At 31.9% G+C, this 17,850-nt stretch overlaps 2 protein-coding genes across 5 annotated transcripts in view; one reads left to right on the forward strand and one right to left on the reverse strand.

The window, feature by feature from the left end:
- The window catches only part of lgals8b (galectin 8b), a 35,649-nt gene extending 19,763 nt beyond the window's left edge, over positions 1 to 15,886 (reverse strand). For 2 of the 3 annotated variants that reach the window (XM_084742528.1, XM_084742529.1), the window contains exons 1-2: positions 15,175 to 15,886; positions 14,831 to 14,919 (exon numbers count right to left, since the gene is read on the reverse strand). In XM_084742528.1, the coding sequence (XP_084598654.1) occupies positions 14,831 to 14,919; positions 15,175 to 15,213 (128 nt within the window). In that variant the 5' untranslated portion in view covers positions 15,214 to 15,886. Of the gene's footprint in view, positions 1 to 14,830 lie in introns of all 3 variants that reach the window. The other variant, XM_084742527.1, reaches the window with a different exon arrangement.
- Positions 15,887 to 16,017: 131 nt separating this feature from the next.
- Positions 16,018 to 17,386, forward strand: LOC146310564 (interferon alpha-inducible protein 27-like protein 2A). 2 transcript variants are annotated; one of them, XM_084742585.1, is made up of 4 exons: positions 16,020 to 16,204; positions 16,350 to 16,379; positions 16,543 to 16,704; positions 17,104 to 17,386. In XM_084742585.1, the coding sequence occupies exons 1-4, from the start codon at positions 16,195 to 16,197 to the stop codon at positions 17,352 to 17,354; spliced, it is 453 nt and encodes a 150-aa protein (XP_084598711.1). In that variant the 5' UTR covers positions 16,020 to 16,194; the 3' UTR covers positions 17,355 to 17,386. The 2 variants fall into 2 exon arrangements, with proteins under 2 accessions (XP_084598710.1, XP_084598711.1); XM_084742584.1 differs by having other exon boundaries at positions 16,018 to 16,379.
- Positions 17,387 to 17,850: the final 464 nt, after the last annotated feature.

The raw sequence follows: 17,850 nt of genomic DNA on the forward strand, positions 1-17,850 counted from the left end.
TATGTATGTATGTATGTATGTTCATATGTATGTATGTATGCATGGTCATATGTATATATGGTCATATATACATATATATATATGCTCATATGTATGTATGTATGTATGTATGTATGTATGTATGTATGTATGGTCACATGTATGTATATATGCATGGTCATATGTATGAATGTATGAATGTATGCATTTATGCTCATATGTATGTATGTATGTATGTATGCATGGTCATATGTATGACCATATGTATTTATGTATGTGTGTATGTATGTATGGTTATATAAATGTATGCATGGTCATATGTATGTATGGTCATATGTATGTATGTATGTATAGTCATAAGTATGTATGTATGTATGTATGTATGTATGTATGTATGTATGGTCATATGCATGTATGTATGCATGGTCATATGTATGTATGTATGTATGTATGTTTGTATGCATGGTCATATGTTTGGCCATATCTATGTATGCTCATATGTATGTATGCTCATATGTATGTATGTATGTATTTATGCTAATATGTATGTATGTATGTATGTATGTATGTATGTATGTATGTATGTATGTATGCATGGTCATATGTATGACCATATGTATGTATGTACGTATGGTCATATGAATGTATGCATGGTCATATGTATGTATGTATGTATGTATGTATGTATGTATGTATGTATGTATGTATGTATGTATGGTCATATGTATGTATGTATGGATGGATGGATGGTCATATGTATGCATGTATGGTCATAAGTATGTATGTATGTATGTATGTATGTATGTATGTATGTATGTATGGTCATATTTATGTATGTATGTATGGTCATATATATGTATGGTCATATGTATGTATGTATGTATGTATATATATATGTATGTATGTATGTATGCTCATATGTATGTATTTATGTATGTATATATGTATGTATATATGTATGTATATATGTATGCTCATATGTATGTATGTATGTATGTATGTATGTATGCTCATATGTATGTATGTATGCATGGTCACATGTATGTATGTATGGTCATATCCCTCTATGGTACACATTATGATGCCAGTGAGGGAAATGTGTTTTTATGTCTCAAAATAGACTAAATAAACATAATCTGAAGAAATTTTATTTTTATTTTTATTTTTTGGAAGTTTTTGGGGTTCGTTGCCTGTAGGCAACGTTGTGCATAAGTGAAAAAGAACATTCCTTTTCCAATTTGAACATTGTTTATTTCATAAACAAATGCAAAAATATTCAATAACATCAAGAAGTCACAATTCATTTTAAATTTTAAATTTAAAAGAATTATAAAAAGAATTTATATATGTATGTATGTATGTATGTATGTATGTATGAAGGTATGTATGGTCATATATATATATATGTATGTATGTATGTATGTATGTATGTATGTATGGTCATATGTATGTATGTATGTATGCATGCTCATATGTATGTATGTATGTATGTATGTATGTATGTATGTATGTATGTATGGTCATATGTATGTATGCTCATATGTATGTGTGTATGTATGTGCATGTATGTATGTACGGTCATATGTATGTATGTATGTACGTAAGTATGTATGTATGTATGTATGGTCATATCCCTCTATGGTACACATTATGATGCTAGTGAGGGAAATGTGTTTTTATGTCTCAAAATAGACTAAATAAACATAATCTGAAGAAATTTTATTTTTATTTTTATTTTTGGAAGTTTTTGGGGTTCGTTGCCTGTAGGCAACATTGTACCATAATGGTGCATAAGTGAAAAAGAACGTTCCTTTTCCAATTTTAACATTGTTTATTTCATAAACATATGCAAAAATAACAAAAACATCAAGAAGTCACAATTCATTTTGAATTTTAAATTTAAAAGAATTATAAAAAGAATTTATACATGTATGTATGTATGTATGTATGTATGTATGGTCATATATATGTATGTATGTATGTATGTATGTATGTATGTATGTATGGTCATATGTATGTATGTATGTATGCATGTATGGTCATATGTATGCATGTATGGTCATAAGTATGTATGTATGTATGTATGTATGTATGTATGTATGTATGGTCATATGTATGTATGTATGCATGGTCATATGTATATATGGTCATATGTATGTATGTATGTATGGTCATATGTATGTATGTATATATGCTCATATGTATGTATGCTCATATGTTTGTATGTATGTATGTATGGTCACATGTATGTATGTATGCATGGTCAGATGTACGTATGTATGTATGTATGTATGTATGTATGCATGGTCATATGTATGACCATATGTATGTATGTATGTGTGTATGTATGTATGGTCATATGAATGTATGCATGGTCATATGTATGTATGTTTGTATGCATGGTCATATGTATGTATGTATGTATGTATGGTTATATGTATGTATGTTTGTATGCATGGTCATATGTTTGGCCATATGTATGTATGCTCATATGTATATCTGTATGTATGTATGTATTTATGCTAATATTCATGCATGTATGTACGCTCATATGTATGTATGTATGTATGCTCATATGTATGTATGTATGTATGGTCATAAGTATGTATGTATGTATGTACGTATGTATGTACTGTATGTATGTATGTATGTATGCATGTATGGTCATATGTACGTATGTATGTATGTATGGTCATATGTATGTATGTGCATGTATGTATGTACGGTCATATGTATGTATGTATGTATGTATGTATGTATGTATGTATGGTCATATCCCTCTATGGTACACATTATGATGCTAGTGAGGGAAATGTGTTTTTATGTCTCAAAATAGACTAAATAAACATAATCTGAAGAAATTTTATTTTTATTTTTATTTTTATTTTTGGAAATTTTTGGGGTTTGTTGCCTGTAGGCAACATTGTACCATAATGGTGCATAAGTGAAAAAGAACGTTCCTTTTCCAATTTGACCATTGTTTAGTTCATAAACATATGCAAAAATATTCAAGAAGTCACTATTGATTTTAAATTTTAAATTAAAAGAATTATAAAAAGAATTTATATATGTATGTATGTATGTATGTATGTATGTATGTATGTATGTATGGTCATATATATGTATGTATGTATGTATGTATGTATGTATGTATGCATGGTCATATATATGTATGTATGTATGTATGTATGTATGTATGTATACCCATATGTATGTAAGCATGGTCATATGTATGTATGTATGCTCATATGTATGTATGCATGGTTATATGTATGTATGTATTCTCATATGTATGTATGTATGTATGTATGTATGTATGTATGTATGTATGTATGGTCATATGTATGTATGTATGTATGTATATATGCTCATATGTATCTATGCTCATATGTATGTATGTATGTATGGTCACATGTATGTATGTATGTATGGTCATATGTATGTATGTATGTATGTATGTATGTATGTATGTATGTATGCATGGTCATATGTATGACCATATGTATGTATCTACGTATGGTCATATGAATGTATGCATGGTCATATGTATGTATGTATGTATGTATGTATGTATGTATGTATGTATGAATGTATGGTCATATGTATGTATGCATGATCATATGTATGTATGTATGTATGTATGTATGTATGTATGTATGTATGCATGGTCATATGTATGACCATATGTATGTATGTACGTATGGTCATATGAATGTATGCATGGTCATATGTATGTATGTATGAATGTATGAATGAATGTATGGTCATATGTATGTATGTATGTATGTATGTATGTATGGATGGTCATATGTATGCATGTATGGTCATAAGTATGTATGTATGTATGTATGTATGTATGTATGTATGTATGTATGGTCATATTTATGTATGTATGTATGGTCATATATATGTATGGTCATATGTATGTATGTATGTATGTATGTATGTATGCTCATATGTATGTATTTATGTATGTATATATGTATGTATATATGTATGCTCATATGTATGTATGTATGTATGTATGTATGTATGTATGGTCATATGTATGTATGTATGTATGTATGTATGGTCATATGTATGTATGCATGGTCATATGTATGTATGTATGTATGTATGTATGTATGTATGTATGGTCATATGTATGTATGTATGTATATATGCTCATATGTATGTATGCTCATATGTATGTATGTATGTATGTATGTATGTATGGTCACATGTATGTATATATGCATGGTCATATGTATGAATGTATGAATATATGCATGTATGCTCATATGTACGTATGTATGTATGCATGTATGTATGCACGGTCATATGTATGACCATATGTATGTATGTATGTATGTGTGTATGTATGTATGTATGGTTATATGAATGTATGCATGGTCATATGTATGTATGGTCATATGTATGTATGTATGTATGGTCATAAGTAAGTATGTATGTATGTATGTATGTATGTATGTATGTATGTATGGTCATATGCATGTATGTATGCATGGTCATATGTATGTATGTATGTATGTATGTATGGTCATATGTATGTATGTTTGTATGCATGGTCATATGTTTGGCCATATCTATGTATGCTCATATGTATGTATGCTCATATGTATGTATGTATGTATTTATGCTAATATGTATGTATGTATGTATGTATGTATGTATGTATGCATGGTCATATGTATGACCATATGTATGTATGTATGAATGCATGGTCATATGTATGACCATATGTATGTATGTACGTATGGTCATATGAATGTATGCATGGTCATATGTATGTATGTATGTATGTATGTATGAATGTATGTTCATATGTATGTATGTATGTATGTATGTATGTATGAATGTATGGTCATATGTATGTATGTATGTATGTATGTATGTATGTATGTATGGATGGATGGATGGATGGTCATATGTATGCATGTATGGTCATAAGTATGTATGTATCTATGTATGTATGTATGTATGTATGTATGGTCATATTTATGTATGTATGTATGGTCATATATATGTATGGTCATATGTATGTATGTATGTATGTATGTATGTATGTATGTATGTATTTATGTATGTATATATGTATGTATATATGTATGCTCATATGTATGTATGTATGTATGTATGTATGTATGCTCATATGTATGTATGTATGCATGGTCACATGTATGTATGTATGTATGTATGCATGTATGGTCATATGTATGTATGTATGTATGTATGTATGTATGTATGTATGTATGTATGTATGGTCATATCCCTCTATGGTACACATTATGATGCCAGTGAGGGAAATGTGTTTTTATGTCTCAAAATAGACTAAATAAACATAATCTGAAGAAATTTTATTTTTATTTTTATTTTTTGGAAGTTTTTGGGGTTCGTTGCCTGTAGGCAACATTGTACCATAATGGTGCATAAGTGAAAAAGAACGTTCCTTTTCCAATTTGAACATTGTTTATTTCATAAACAAATGCAAAAATATTCAATAACATCAAGAAGTCACAATTCATTTTAAACTTTAAATTTAAAAGAATTATAAAAAGAATTTATGTATGTATGTATGTATGTATGTATGGTCATATATATATATATGTATGTATGTATGTATGTATGTATGTATGTATGTATGGTCATATGCATGTATGTATGTATGCATGCTCATATGTATGTATGTATGTATGTATGCATGCATGTATGGTCATATGTATGTATGCTCATATGTATGTGTGTATGTATGTGCATGTATGTATGTACGGTCATATGTATGTATGTATGTATGTATGTATGTATGTATGTATGTATGTATGGTCATATCCCTGTATGGTACACATTATGATGCTAGTGAGGGAAATGTGTTTTTATGTCTCAAAATAGACTAAATAAACATAATCTGAAGAAATTTTATTTTTATTTTTATTTTTATTTTTGGAAGTTTTTGGGGTTCGTTGCCTGTAGGCAACATTGTACCATAATGGTGCATAAGTGAAAAAGAACGTTCCTTTTCCAATTTTAACATTGTTTATTTCATAAACATATGCAAAAATATTCAATAACATCAAGAAGTCACAATTCATTTTAAATTTTAAATAAAAAAGAATTATAAAAAGAATTTATATATATATGTGTGTATCTATGTATGTATGCTCATATGTATGTATGTATGCTCATATGTATGTATGCATGGTCATATGTATGTATGTATTCTCATATGTATGTATGTATGTATGGTCATATGTATGTATGTATATATGCTCATATGTATGTATGCTCATATGTATGTATGTATGTATGTATGTATGGTCATATGTATGACCATATGTATGTATGTATGTGTGTATGTATGTATGGTCATATGTATGTATGTATGTATGTATGTATGTATGTATGTATGTTCATATGTATGTATGTTTGTATGCATGGTCATATGTTTGGCCATATGTATGAATGTATGTTCATATGTATGTATGCTCATATGTATGTACGTATGTATGTATGTATGCTCATATGTATGTATGCTCATATGTATGTATGCACATATGTATGTATGTATGTATGTATGCTCATATGTATGTATGTATTTATGCTCATATGTATGTATGTATGTATGCTCATATGTATGTATGTATGCTCATATGTATGTATGTATGTATGTATGTATGTAAGCATTTATGGTCATATGTATGTATGTATGTATGCTCATATGTATGTATGTATGTATGTAGGGTCGTATGTATGTATGTATGTATGTATGTATGTATGTATGTATGGTCATATCCCTCTATGGTACACATTATGATGCCAGTGGGGGAAATGTGTTTTTATGTCTCAAAATAGACTAAATAAACATAATCTGAAGAAATTTTATTTTTATTTTTGGAAGTTTTTGGGGTTCGTTGCCTGTAGGCAACATTGTACCATAATGGTGCATAAGTAAAAAAGAACGTTCCTTTTCCAATTTGAACATTGTTTATTTCATAAACATATGCAAAAATATTCAATAACATCAAAAAGTCACAATTCATTTTAAATTTTAAATTAAAAAGAATTATAAAAATAATTTATATATATATGTATATATGTATGTATGTATGTATGGTCATATGTATGTATGTATGTATGTATGTATGTATGTATGTATGTATGTATGCATGGTCATATGTATGTATGTATTCTCATATGTATGTATGTATGTATGTATGTATGTATGTATGTATGTATGCATGGTCATATGTATGTATGTATTCTCATATGTATGTATGTATTCTCATATGTATGTATGTATTCTCATATATATGTATGTATGTATGTATGTATGTATGTATGTATGTATGTATGGTCATATGTATGTATGTATATATGCTCATATGTATGTATGCTCATATGTTTGTATGTATGTATGGTCACATGTATGTATGTATGCATGGTCATATATATGTATGTATGTATGTATGCATGTATGCATGGTCATATGTATGTATGTATGGTCATATGTATGTATGTATGTATTCTCATATGTATGTATGTATGTATGTATGTATGTATGTATGTATGTATGGTCATATTGATGTATGTATATATGCTCATATGTATGTATGCTCATATGTTTGTATGTATGTATGTATGTATGTATGTATGTATGTATGTATGTATGGTCACATGTATGCATGTATGCATGGTCATATATATGTATGTATGTATGTATGCATGTATGCTCGTATGTATGTATGTATGTATGCATGGTCATATGAATGTATGCATGGTCATATGTATGTATGTATGTATGTATGTATGTATGTATGTATGTATGTTTTATGTATGGTCATAAGTATCTATGTATGTAAGTTTTATGTATGGTCATATGAATGCATGTATGGTCATAAGTATGTATGTATGTATGTATGTATGTATGTATGGTCATATCCCTCTATGGTACACATTATGATGCCAGTGGGGGAAATGTGTTTTTATGTCTCAAAATAGACTAAATAAACATAATCTGAAGAAATTTTATTTTTATTTTTGGAAGTTTTTGGGGTTCGTTGCCTGTAGGCAACATTGTACCATAATGGTGCATAAGTAAAAAAGAACGTTCCTTTTCCAATTTGAACATTGTTTATTTCATAAACATATGCAAAAATATTCAATAACATCAAAAAGTCACAATTCATTTTAAATTTTAAATTAAAAAGAATTATAAAAATAATTTATATATATATGTATATATGTATGTATGTATGTATGTATGTATGGTCATATGTATGTATGTATGCTCATATGTATGTATGTATGCTCATATGTATGTATGTATGCTCATATGTATGTATGCATGGTCATATGTATGTATGTATTCTCATATGTATGTATGTATGTATGTATGTATGTATGTATGTATGTATGTATGTATGTAGGTATGTATGTATGTAGGTATGTATGTATGCATGGTCATATGTATGTATGTATTCTCATATGTATGTATGTATGTATGTATGTATGTATGTATGTATGTATGGTCATATGTATGTATGTATATATGCTCATATGTATGTATGCTCATATGTTTGTATGTATGTATGGTCACATGTATGTATGTATGCATGGTCATATATATGTATGTATGTATGTATGCATGTATGCATGGTCATATGTATGTATGTATTCTCATATGTATGTATGTATTCTCATATGTATGTATGTATGTATGTATGTATGTATGTATGTATGGTCATATTTATGTATGTATATATGCTCATATGTATGTATGCTCATATGTTTGTATGTATGTATGTTTTATGTATGGTCATAAGTATCTATGTATGTATGTTTTATGTATGGTCATATGAATGCATGTATGGTCATAAGTATGTATGTATGTATGTATGTATGTATGTATGTATGTATGTATGTAGTATGTATGTATGTATGGTCATATGTTTGTATGTATGCATGGTCATATGTTTGGCCATATGTATGTATGCTCATATGTATGTATGCTCATATGTATGTATGTATGTATTTATGCTAATATGTATGTATGTATGTATGCTCATATGTATGTATGCATGGTCATATGTATGTATGTATTCTCATATGTATGTATGTATGTATGTATGTATGTATGTATGTATGTATGTATGGTCATATGTATGTATGTATATATGCTCATATGTATGTATGCTCATATGTTTGTATGTATCTATGTATGTATGGTCACATGTATGTATGTATGCATGGTCATATGTATGTATGTATGCATGTATGCTCCTATGTATGTATGTATGTATGTATGTATGTATGCATGGTCATATGTATGACCATATGTATGTATGTATGTGTGTATGTATGTATGGTCATATGAATGTATGCATGGTCATATGTATGTATGTATGTATGTATGTATGTATGTATGGTCATATGTATGCATGTATGGTCATAAGTATGCATGTATGTATGTATGTATGTATGTATGTATGGTCATATGTATGTATGTATGCATGGTCATATGTATGTATGTATGCATGGTCATATGGATGTATGTATGTATGTATGTATGTATGTATGTATGTATGTATGTTTGTATGCATGGTCATATGTTTGGCCATATGTATGTATGCTCATATGTATGTATGTATGTATTTATGATAATATGTATGTATGTATGTACGCTCATATGTATGTATGTATGAATGTATGCTCATATGTATGTATGTATGTATGCTCATATGTATGTATGTATGTATGTACGTATGTATGTATGTATGTATGTATGTATGTATGTATGTATGTATGTATGCATGTATGGTCATATGTACGTATGTATATATGTATGGTCATATGTATGTATGTATGTGCATGTATGTATGTACGGTCATATGTATGGATGTATGTATGTATGTATGTATGTATGTATGGTCATATCCCTCTATGGTACACATTATGATGCTAGTCAGGGAAATGTGTTTTTATGTCTCAAAATAGACTAAATAAACATAATCTGAAGAAATTTTATTTTTATTTTTATTTTTGGAAGTTTTTGGGGTTCGTTGCCTGTAGGCAACATTGTACCATAATGGTGCGTAAGTGAAAAAGAACGTTCCTTTTCCAATTTGAACATTGTTTATTTCATAAACATATGCAAAAATAACAAAAAAAATAACATCAAGAAGTCACAATTCATTTTAAATTTTAAATTGAAAAGAATTATAAAAAGAATTTATATATGTATGTACGTATGTATGTATGTATGTATGTATGTATGTATGGTCATATATATGTATGTATGTATGTATGTATGTATGTATGTATGGTCATATGTATGTATGTATGGTCATATGTATGTATGTATGTATGTATGGTCATATGTATGTATGCATAGTCATATGTATGTATGTATGCTCATATGTATGTATGCATGGTCATATGTATGTATGTATGTATGTATGTATGTATGTATGTATGTATGTATGTATGGTCATATGTATGTATGTATATATGCTCATATGTATGTATTCTCATATGTATGTATGTATGTATGGTCACATGTATGTATGTATGTATGCATGGTCATATGTATGTATGTATGTATGTATGCATGTATGCTCATATGTATGTATGTATGTATGTATGTATGTATGCATGGTCATATGTATGTATGTATGTATGTATGTATGGTCATATGTATGCATGTTTGGTCATAAGTATCTATGTATGTATGTATGTATGTATGTATGGTCATATGTATGTATGTTTGTATGCATGGTCATATGTTTGGCCATATGTATGAATGTATGATCATATGTATGTATGCTCATATGTATGTATGTATGTATGTATTTATGCTCATATGTCTGTATGTATGTATGCTCATATGTATGTATGTATGTATGTATGCTCATATGTATGTATGTATGTATGTATGTATTTATGCTCATATGTATTTATGTATGTATGTATGCTCATATGTACGTATTTATGTATGCTCATATGTATGTATGCAATTTTATTTTTATTTTTGGAAGTTTTTGGGGTTCGTTGCCTGTAGGCAACATTGTACCATAATGGTGCATAAGTGAAAAAGAACGTTCCTTTTCCAATTTTAACATTGTTTATTTCAGAAATATATGTCAAAATATTCAATAACATCAAGAAGTCACAATTCATTTTAAATTTTAAATTAAAAAGAATTTTAAAAAGAATTTAAAAAGTTTCTTGGCTAAATGTTGCCTGTAGGCAACATTGTACCATTTAGGAACAACCCATTGAAATAAATGTGTAAAGTATAAAACTTTAAACTACTTAAATCAACAAAGATAACCATTACCATAAACATTTGAAAAACAAAAACAACAAATTCCAGTGTTTGATCATCACTGCTTCATTTCAGTGCATGTTTTATGTCAGTCCCCTGTGTCTTTCCTGACATGTGTTGCCATCACTTGTGGTGTTGCTGCTCAGTGCTTATGGAACTCCATGAAGCAGTTTTTTTCAGGAGTGAAGCACAGGCAGGTGACACATTTTGTGCACTGTGATTTCACTATACCCTTACATCCAGGGTATCTGCATCTGCCCTTTTTCTCCACCCAAATAGGCCAGTGGTCAGTGTTGTGTTTGCTATAGTGATTCCATAATGGTTCACTGTTGCAGGCAACATTGCAACTTTCCATGATGGCACTTTGTTGCCTCAGGGCAACAGCTGCATTTTAACACGTATCCACTATCAAATTAGTAAATAAGTTGCATGAAACTATCAAAACTTAAAGTTTACTCACTTATTAGTGTGAAGACATTTTTTTCCAGGTGGAAAAGGGACAAAAAATAACTTTTTGAGAGTCTTTTTTTTGCAGCAAGATAGCAGAGCTGTCTCCTTAGAAAAAGCCCGCCAAGAAGGGTTTCAAAATCGCTTCCTGGAGGTCATGTGACAACTTAAAGCATTGTTAATGGTTCCCTATGGTTTTACCTCTTTTTTAAAGTATTGCATCATTTAAAGGGATGCATTGTGGAGATGTGACAGGGCAAAAATGGGTTTGTTGCCTGAGGGCAACATGGTACCATAGAGGGTTAAGTGGAGTTACATGAGGTACTTAAGGACAGTCAGTGTATGACCTACAGTAGATGGCGGACAGCATACATTTGGAGAAGCAGCAGGATTACTGTAGGCGTAGGAAGATAAGCAATGTACTGCTGTGGACAGGGTCAGCAGCAAAACAATGGGAAAGTGCCCAGTATAAGCCAAATATCACTCTCTCCAAAGCAACCAAACTCCTTTGGCAAAAACAGTAATTTTACCTCTTCCTCGATCAGTCAGTTTGTTTGTGTCATAGTGCAACTTTGGTGAATCTGAAGCCACGCTTTAAAAGACCAAAGTCATACAATAAAACAAACAATTTAATCAATCGAAGCAGTGGTAGACCAACAACTCTTGTGTTCTGTGAGGTAAACTTAATATTATACTGCTACTATATAGTGTACAATTAAACTGATATTGATTTTTAGGTGGCTTTAGTGCCTTTTGCCGCAGACTCTGTCCACAGCAGTTCTTTAGGTTCTTACACCAGTACTCCTACTGCCAAACTGGTCTGCTGTAGGTAATACACTGACTATGGATAAATCACTTATACAACCTCAATTCAAAAAATCCAAACTATGCTTGTAAGTACAGTATATTAATGAATGCAGCTCCCTATACAACGCCTGCACCAAAATCTAGTTCTAAAATTTTACTATTTTTGTTTAAAGGAAAAATAAATAAATAATCAATAAATTATGACTTAAAGGAGCTTTTAAGTTCAGCAAAACATTAATCAAACCTACTGTCACCTTTATCAGTTGTTTCAGTTCATGGTGAATATTCTTTAATTAGGTTATGTTTAATCACAACTTGCAAAACAAGGTTTATATACAAATTGGGTGCATAGACAGATTAGTAGTTGAGGGAGTCAAAGGTGGAGCAATTTTTTTAGAGCTACAGCTACAGCATATCAATGTGACGCCCTCATCATGGTGACAGGTTATGTTACTTGTTCTGAAGGTGTGGGGGACTGGTGGTGCCTCGGCCTGGTCAGGATATAGAAGAGGATGTGTGGCCTAAAAGGTCTGAGAACCTCTGGTCTGAGGGTTTAAGTCCACCTTCAGCCAGAGAACAACAAGAATTTATTATAATGCTGAAGTTTTTTCAAGCAGCACACCTGTAGCCAAACCTGACCTCTGACCTCCAGGTGGATGAGCAAAACTTCAAGTCATAGCTGCTGAGCTAAAATGAATCTAAACTGATCTTGTAGTTGGTGTCACTACAAATTCCTCTGAAAGATTAAATATTTTGGACAAGGCTCATGTTATTCCACTGTGTCCACAGAACTGGACCAGTTGTTCCCGCAGGAGACGTCTTGTCAAAGAACAGGCCAAACGTGCCACAAGATTTCTTCTTTACAACACGTTTTTGTTTTAATGCATAAAAAACAAGCCATCTTTTACATGAAATAAAAAAAAAACATTTACCTAATAGTGTACTTAATTTAAATATGAGAAACTAGATCAGTCAGTCAATAAAAACTACTGATTTCTTCTTTTGATGTGATTGAGAATAGGCCTATATATTTCAGTTAGTAACTGTCATCACTTTTATTCGTTTTAGAAGTTTGTTAACTTAAATTCAGAAAATTTACAGAAATTCATGAGGTGATTTGAGCTGGTAAGGTTGCCAGTGTCTCTGTGTTTCGTGGACAGGGTGGGAAATTATCACCAGCCATGTACTGGTAAAATACTAAAGTACATTTCAAACACAACGTAATGATTTACTATTGAGCGGCTGGTGAATTTAAACATTTTTTCTGTCAGTGGCCCTGGTAGAAAATCAGTATGAGGGAGTGTGGTAAAAAAAAAAAAAAAAAAAAAAAAACAAAGATTGAGAACCGCTGAACTAGATGCAACAGGGTTTTTCACTTTTTCTAAATTAAAAGACTGACACATAGGTTTATTTATCAAATCTCAAATCAGTATTTTTCTCTCATTTTAAAGTTTTCTTCTCAGTTGCTTAAACACATTTTCTGACAGAATGGCTCCTTCTCTCAAAACTCTAAACTCAAATACAAAAATTGACACACAAAACACAAAACTCCCCAAAGCTCTTGCAAAAGCAAAATTAAAACACTGTTATGTCTTCTCAAAATGAAACTGAAAGCGAACACTGTCTGCTCCATGGAAAACACTACTGTGATAATCTTGTTAGTAGGTCTTTTGTATTTTCAGTGTTACACACGTTACACTACATTTTTATACTCAATTATAAAACAAGAATAGAACGGGTTATTTTTCTTTTTACAGTATTCTGAAACTGTGTAGGCCAGCTGCACTGACTACAGTAATTCACAACCAGGGATCTCTGATATTTACCAGATCAAATGACAACATGAACACTGCAGATTCATCTGGTTTCCAGGCTAGAAATGTTGTCATACAGAACAGAGAATAGAAAAAAGAAAATAAGCCTTCAGCATATCTTGCCTGTCCTGTTCTCCAACACAGCACAGCTCATCTTTTATTGCTGAACTTCTGATGGCTAATTGAAAAGCAACAGAAATTTTAGCTTTCTCGAGAGTTTAGCTTTCTCAGTGCCAGTGTTTTCCACGTGAACAGTACACGAGAGATTTTGCCAATGACGACTGTGCCAAATGTGGAGAATTGTGTGTAGTGTTCTGCAAAAAGAGTGAAAAGCTGGACATGTGTTGGTGGTACTGGTAGCTGTGCAACACTGGTGTACAATAAGGTACATGAGCTTCAGGATTTGGTCATTGTGTTTCAAGAAGTGTGTGAACAAGTGAGAAAAACTTTAATGACATCTTACCTGTCAGCATCTGGGGGCACAGTGCCCTGGATGATGATGATCTCCCCAGGATGCAGGCCGCCAGGTATGGGCCCTGTGTATGGGATCACCTGAGGTGGAGAGTTGACGTTAGAGCACAGGAAACTGACACGAGGCAGCTGAAATTCAGCCCGGTTCATTTATTACCTACAAAATACACGGACTGTCCAGTGTGCAGACCGTTAACAGACACCCGCAGACAACACGGTCTTGACATGCATACAGTTCCTGGCTGTATTATCGCTACATGAGGGTCTGTTGATCACTGCATGATGCTGCCAGAGCACTGATGATGATGATAATGTTCATAATAATGAGGATCTTACCGGGTTCAGGACCGTGTGTTTCGCATTGGCCACAGACATCAGGCTTCTCGCGTAGCAGCTGTGCTGCAAGACAACAGAGTCTGTGCTGTCTGCGGTAAATATGTGTCTTTCCTGCACTACACGGGGACGATGATGGCAGTGGGCATCTTCTCTCCATAAGCACCTACAACACGCGCATGCGCTAATCCTACCACGTGATCAGACAGGCCCGGTGAACGGCTGGACGCTGGAAATCAACAGACGCACGCTTTCAGTGATTTTACACATAATAATAATAATAATAATAATAATAATAACAACAACAACAACAACAACAACAACAATAATAATAATAATAATAATAATAATAATAATAATAATAATAATAATAATAATAATTAGAATAAGAATAATAAAACAGAATGTACTAAAAGTTGTAAAATGCAAGAGAAGATCCACAGCAGCGCTGTTAAACATTTATTGACTTTATAACGTTTATCTCACTTGTAAGGGCAAAAGAGCGTTAATTATTCAATCAACTGTTTGCTCTCGGGCAAATATTTTGTTTGCTTATATAATTTTTTGTCATCAATATAGATTGACATGGGTTTAGGGTAAATATATATAAAATAAAAGGTGAAAACAAAAACAGTGACAGAAATGAAAAGGCGGTGGTTCAGCAGTTCAGACAATTATACAGCTTGCAGTCTGTAAGTATTTGTAGTTTGCAGAGTGCTGAATAGTTTCTGTGTATTGTTGAATTTCATTTATACAAGTTTTTTAATTAAAGTTTTATGTCACAAAATTTGCTTTTAAAAGTATGATATTTTGCTATGGTAATAAAAAGATATATAATACGATACCATTTTTGTTCTGATCTGCTTGTGTGTTTATTAGTTGAGTTTCACTTCCTGGTCATTAAGGTTGAATAGAGGGAAGTGACTCACTCTGTCTCCCTCTGCTGTTCACATTTCAACACAGTTTCGTTTCTGTAGAAATTCAAATCCAGCTCAGTGTTATTACGGTCCGTCACACTACAAGATGCGTCTTGGTCAGTATCGCTGTTCCTTTATTCCGTCGATTATATTGACATTTTAACTGATATGTTTTTCTTATGAAGATGTAATAATGATGATGGCAATGTCTTTGATTAAACCAGATGAGCTGTAATGTTTTTTTTTCATCCTGTGTTTCAGGTTCAATTATCGCCGTTGCAGGAGGAGCAGGTAGGACTTCAGACTAATTTATAGATCAGCTGTGTTTAGCTGTGTGCTTTTACTGCTGGTTTGAATGGACTTTAATGTAGGACAGCTATTTACACGCTAAACTCACATCACATGTGATCTATCATAGTGGCTAACAAAAGGACATCACATTATTCATGTGCAGTAGGTGCAGTGGCCCTGGCTCCTGTTGCTCTGGGGGCCGCAGGTTTCACCTCAGCTGGAATAGCAGCAGGATCCTTTGCTGCTCAAATGATGTCAGCTGCTGCTGTGGCCAACGGAGGAGGAGTGGCAGCAGGAAGTGCAGTGGCTCTTCTGCAGTCTGCTGGTAAACACCAGAACTACTAACTTAGATATGATATTTTTAAGTTTTAACTGTAACCTAATGGTGAGATAATACTTAGCAAACTTAGACAATTTGTCCTCGTTAATAAAATAAAATATGTGGGTAAGAATTTTCCTTGTAATATAGTCGCTCTTAAAAATACTTGTCTTTGTTCACAGCAGCCATTTCTTCCACAGTCTTATTTATATGGTGACGCAAATAATATCTTCTGTGACCCACCTTTGGGTCATGACCCAGTCTCTGAGAATGAATTATTTAGATTGAATATCAACCACTTTTCAACTAGAAAAATGAATGTCTATATCTATAATGACAACAGTGCCACTGTTTCATTTACACTTTCTCAGCTTGATTTTAAAAATCCTGTGTAATCATCCCTAGGTGCTGTTGGACTGTCAGCAACTGCCAATGCAGCTGTGGCCGGCGTTGGAGGAGCAGTGGGATGGCTAACTAGTCGGCTAATTTCATCCCCAAAAGATCCTAAAGATCCTAAAGATCCTAAAAATCCTAAAGATCCTAAAGATCCTAAAGATCCTGAAAACCCTAAAGATCCTGAAGATCCTGAAGATGCTGAGGATCCTGAAGATGCTGAGGATCCTGAAGATCCTGAAGATCATGAAAAAACACGATGAATTTATAACACTTGAACTTTCCCTAAATTAATGTCAGTTAATTTACTAAGTTACAGCCCTTTGTCATCTCAGACAGCTGAAATGTTTTGTGAAATAATTAAATTACTAAATAAAAAAAATTAAAAAAAAGATATTTGTTCAGTGTGTCTGCTCTGAGTTTTGGGTCTTAAAGGGACAGTTCACACCAAAATCCGCAATACATATTTTCCCTCTGGCCTGTAGTACTTTTTACTACTTTAGTACTTTAGATCTCTTTTTTTTCTTGGTGTGAGTTGCAGTGTTTTGGAGCTATCAGCCACAGAGATGTCTGCCTTCTCTCCAATATAATGGCTAAATGGGACTCGCTTGTGTTTTTTTTTTTTTTTTTTTTTTTTTTGTGGCTACTTTCTTTCTGCAGTAGAATCAACAGAAACTACATCAGATTCTACTGGAACTACTTTTTCCCCTTGAAAGAAGGTAGTTCCTACATGAAGCTGCTCACTGCAAGGTTTGTGGA

The sequence above is a fragment of the Lutjanus erythropterus genome, chromosome 18 (assembly GCF_056507025.1).
Source record: "Lutjanus erythropterus isolate fLutEry1 chromosome 18, fLutEry1.hap2, whole genome shotgun sequence".
Lineage (NCBI taxonomy): Eukaryota > Metazoa > Chordata > Actinopteri > Lutjaniformes > Lutjanidae > Lutjanus > Lutjanus erythropterus.

What these genes read in the sequence shown, in the direction of transcription:
- LOC146310564 (XM_084742584.1), top strand. Translation starts at nt 16,313, where the DNA reads ATGAGCTGTAATGTTTTTTTTTCATCCTGTGTTTCAGGTTCAATTATC. An exon ending in CGCCGTTGCAGGAGGAGCAG is followed by an intron (nt 16,380 to 16,542) that starts GTAGGACTTCAG and finishes ATTCATGTGCAG; the next exon opens with TAGGTGCAGTGGCCCTGGCT. An exon ending in GGCTCTTCTGCAGTCTGCTG is followed by an intron (nt 16,705 to 17,103) that starts GTAAACACCAGA and finishes AATCATCCCTAG; the next exon opens with GTGCTGTTGGACTGTCAGCA.